General features: G+C 48.0%; 1 protein-coding gene across 1 annotated transcript; it reads left to right on the forward strand.

Moving 5' to 3' along the window:
• Positions 1–591: 591 nt before the first annotated feature.
• RPS26 (ribosomal protein S26) lies at positions 592–3,186 on the forward strand. Its single transcript, XM_025402563.1, has 4 exons — positions 592–906; positions 1,155–1,332; positions 2,064–2,194; positions 3,083–3,186. The coding sequence occupies exons 1-4, from the start codon at positions 904–906 to the stop codon at positions 3,116–3,118; spliced, it is 348 nt and encodes a 115-aa protein (XP_025258348.1). The 5' UTR covers positions 592–903; the 3' UTR covers positions 3,119–3,186.
• Positions 3,187–4,609: the final 1,423 nt, after the last annotated feature.

Here is a 4,609-nt window from a genome sequence, read left to right on the forward strand (position 1 = left end):
CGATCTTGTTACACAGGCTGGAGTGCAGAGGCTCACTGGAACCTCCGCCTCCCAGGTTCGATTCTCCTGTCTCAGCCTCCTGAGTACCTGGAATTACAGGTGCCCACCACCATGCCCGGCTAAATTCTTCAACTTTTAAAGTAAGGATAATAATAGTACCTGCCTACAGGCTTGCTCAAAGTTAAATGAGTTAATATTTATAAAGGCGCTTACCACAGTGCCAGGCACTGTGCCAACAGGGTCCAGAGATTAAAAAATGAATGAGAAATAGCCCCAGCCTCAATGCACTTCATTGTGGGGTTTTCTCCATATTGGAAGGAGGGATTCACAAAATGCTTGTTTCCTCTCAGGCCTTCCTCTTCGTAATCCTACACCTACCTAGTAGCAGGACTGTCAGAGAAATAAGCCCAGGGCGTCCCCCGGTGGCGCAGCGCCGCCTTCGGTCTAAGGACTTGGGGCCAGAGGCGCCTCTCGGCTTCGCACTACAATTCCCACCAAGCATCTCTCCCTCTCTGGCCTCTAATAAGGACTGCGCCTTGTGGTCCAGCGTCGGGCAACTTCCACGCCTACTATCGCGTAAACCGGAAAACTGCGTCGTCCAGCATTGCGTCCGGTGCGGCGCGGCGCAAGGCTTGCTGGGAGACACATAACCTCGATTTTCTTCCGCCAGCCGGCTAAATAGTCCCATGTGCACATTGTTCCACAGATAAATAAACACTAGGAACGCATTTTCACCCTAGATTTCAGCAGAAATGCTGAATATAAGGGAATATTTGAGTAAAGTGAGTTGCTATTCTTGACGCCCGTCTCCTAAGGATTCTCTCGGTGTGCGCGTAGGGATCTCATGCTATATAAGAGGGCTCTGCCAGGCACCGCCTCCTCTCTTTGGTCCGTACGTCCAAAATGGTGAGTCGTGTTGCGTGGTGAGGATGGTGGTTCGGGTGCGGACCCTGGGATTGTGGGGATTTGAGAGCCTGGAACACAGCTGAGGGGTGGACAGTGTACATTTGCTCTGAGGCTTGGCGGGATTTGTGGAGAAACAGGAGATCCGAGCGGCGCCTTCCTGTAGGCTCCCGGTGCGGCCTGTGGCCGGAAAGGGGCTGAGGCTGGGTAAGTTGCGCCGCCTTCCTAACAGGTTTTCCGTCCTGATGCAGACAAAGAAAAGAAGGAACAACGGTCGTGCCAAAAAGGGCCGCGGCCATGTGCAGCCTATTCGCTGCACTAACTGTGCCCGATGCGTGCCCAAGGACAAGGCCATTAAGAAATTCGTCATTCGAAACATAGTGGAGGCCGCAGCGGTCAGGGACATTTCTGAAGCGAGCGTCTTTGATGGTGAGTGGATCACCGGCTAGAACTGCTTGAGGATGCCAGTACCTTAAAAGCCTTCACCCAACCTCGCCCTTCTGCAGGCTCTGTTCGTTGGAGCCTCTCAGGCACTTTCCACGTATGTAAGGTTGTTGCTGGTAGAAAAGAATATTATGTGCTCATGTTTGTCGTTTTGATTCTTTTCTGGGCAGAAGGTTAGTTTTTGTGATAGAGTGCACAGCCTTTACTCTGAGGTAAACGTTTGTCTGTTTCGGTTATGAGATTCCAAAAACTGGAAACTTGGTAAATTTGACAATTCTTATACTATGATTATTTGAGTACTTGTGAAAATGTACAGGTGAGGAAGAGTGTCTTCAACATTTCGAGAATGGAGGCAGTCTAGTTTGGTGTGAAAGGATAATGTTTGGAGCCATAAGAACGTCGCTTTGTTTCTTTTCCTTAAGTTATTTTTATAGAAAGAGCAAGGTTCAGGGTAGGCATTAGGGCGGGTGTAGCTGTAGAAGGAACTGGATTATTGGTTTATTGCATCTAGAGTGTCAGTCTGGTCTTTGTAGTGTCAAGATGAACACATGTGCTCAGGTACATGTGCTCAAGAACAGGGGCTTTGGGGGTGCTTTTATGTGCGGGACAGGCATTTAAATAGGTTTAGTTTTAATTGACGTAAACATGTAAGATCATGTAACAAAAAAGCAAGGTAGGTGTATAATACTAGTATAACTCTATTTTCTATTCCTTAGCCTATGTGCTTCCCAAGCTGTATGTGAAGCTGCATTACTGTGTGAGTTGTGCAATTCACAGCAAAGTAGTCAGGAATCGATCTCGTGAAGCCCGCAAGGACCGAACACCCCCTCCCCGATTTAGACCTGCGGTGAGTATTTAAAAAGAATGGAAGCCAGGGGAGTGTTGGTTTAAAAAATTTCATTCTGGCGGGTCACGGTGTCCTATGCTTATAACCTCACACTTTGGGAGGCCGGGGCAAGAGGATTGCTAGAAACCAACAGTTCAAGACCCCATGTTTTCAAAAAATACTTAGAAGGAAACCAAGCATGATAGTGCGAACCTATAGTCCCGGCTGCTCCAGAGGCTGAGGCAGGAGGGTCACTTGAGCCCAGGAGTTTGAGGTTGCAGTGAGCTACGATTATACCACTTGCACTCCAGCCAGGGCAAAAGTGAGACCTTATCTCTTAAATAAAAAAAAGTTGGCCGGGCGCGGTGGCTCAAGCCTGTAATCCCAGCACTTTGGGAGGCCGAGGCGGGTGGATCACGAGGTCAGGAGATCGAGACTATCCTGGCTAACATGGTGAAACCCCGTCTCTACTAAAAATACAAAAAATTAGCCGGGCACGGTGGCGGGCGCCTGTAGTCCCAGCTACTTGGGAGGCTGAGGCGGGAGAATGGCGTGAACCCGGGAGGCGGAGCTTGCAGTGAGCCGAGATCACGCCACTGCACTCCAGCCTGGGAGACACAGTGAGACTCCGTCTCAAAAAAAAAAAAAAAAAAAGTTGCATCCTCCTGTGGTGCAGGGGATATAAGATTAAGGTCTCTGCCTCAGGTTAAGCTGTAAGGCAGGTGAGACCCACACCCGAACATGCTTAGAGACACGGCAGAATATTGTTCTCCCTCCACCTCTACCAGCTTCCCATGCATTTGTAGCTTGAATACATTGTTAGTGAGAGGATGGTGATCAAGTTCTTTCGGGGAAGGGAATCTTGAATCCATGGGTTTTAATTTACTGTTTTGTTTCTTTGTCTTTCAGGGTGCTGCCCCACGTCCCCCACCAAAGCCCATGTAAGGAGCTGAGTCCTTAAAGACTGAGACAGACTATTCTCTGGAGAAAAATAAAATGGAAATTGTACTTAATATCGCATATTAAGTGTATCTGTGCCAGATAGGGTGGGGGTTTTGTGTGTGTTAGACCAGGTGTGATGTGACACGTACTACTTTGATGGGGAGGAAAGTTTGAGTTTTTTTTTTTTGAGACAGTCTGTCGCCCAGGCTGAAGTGCAATGGCGCGATCTCAGCTCACTGCAGCCTCCGCCTCCCGGGTTCAAGTGATTCTCCTGTCTCAGCTTCCTGAGTAGCTGGGATTACAGGCGTCTGCCACCACGCCCGGCTAATCTTTGTATTTTTGGTAGAGACGGTTTCACTATGTTGGCCAGGCTGATCTTGAACTTCTGACCTCAGTTAATCCACCTGCCTTGGCCTCCCAAAGTGCTGGGATTATAGGCTTGAGCCAACCTCACCCAGCTATTTATGTAAATTTAAACCTTAAATTGTGTGTGATCATATCCTTGACCTCAATTTGCATAGCTGTGTAAAATAAAGGGAGATTTATTTTGTGAATTTTAGATTTAACCGCATCAAGTTTAAGTTGACATCCTAAAAATGGATAAACAGGAGAATGAGGAAAAGCTATTAGTTGAGTGAGGAGCACATTGAGAAGTGACTTTTTTTTTTTTTTTTTTTTTTTTGTGAGACGGAGTCTCGCTCTGTCGCCCGGGCTGGAGTGCAGTGGCCGGATCTCAGCTCACTGCAAGCTCCGCCTCCCGGGTTTATGCCATTCTCCTGCCTCAGCCTCCCAAGTAACTGGGACTACAGGCGCCCGCCATCTCGCCCGGCTAGTTTTTTGTATTTTTTTTTTTTTTTAGTAGAGACGGGGTTTCACCGTGTTCGCCAGGATGGTCTCGATCTTCTGACCTCGTGATCCACCCGTCTCGGCCTCCCAAAGTGCTGGGATTACAGGCTTGAGCCACCGCGCCCGGCCCGAGAAGTGACTTAAACTGAGGTGTTTATACCCCTGGAGGGGGGGTGAGTTGAATAATAGGTATATGACTTGGATAGCTTCAGAGCATAAAAGGATTAATGTCCAGATGCTCATCTTTCCTACCTTGGAAAAGACACTAAAGGTATTTCTTCTTTTCCTTTTCTTTTTTTTTTTTTTTTTTTTTTNTTTTTTTTTTTTTTTTTTTTTTTTTTTGAGACAGAGTCTTGCTCTGTAGCCCAGGCTGGAGTACAGTGGCTGGATCTCAGCTCACTGCAAACTCCGCCTCCCAGGTTTACCCCATTCTCCTGCCTGGGCCTCCCGTGTAGCTGGGACTACAGGTGCCCGCTACCGCGCCCGGCTAATTTTTTAAATGTATTTTTAGTAGAGACGGGGTTTCACCGTGTTAGCCAGGATGGTCTCGATCTCCTGACCTCATGATCCACCCATCTCGGCCTCCCAAAGTGCTGGATTTACAGGTGTGAGCCACTGCGCCTGGCCTTTTTTTTTTTTTTTTTTTTT

Source organism: Theropithecus gelada, chromosome 11 (assembly GCF_003255815.1).
Source record: "Theropithecus gelada isolate Dixy chromosome 11, Tgel_1.0, whole genome shotgun sequence".
Lineage (NCBI taxonomy): Eukaryota > Metazoa > Chordata > Mammalia > Primates > Cercopithecidae > Theropithecus > Theropithecus gelada.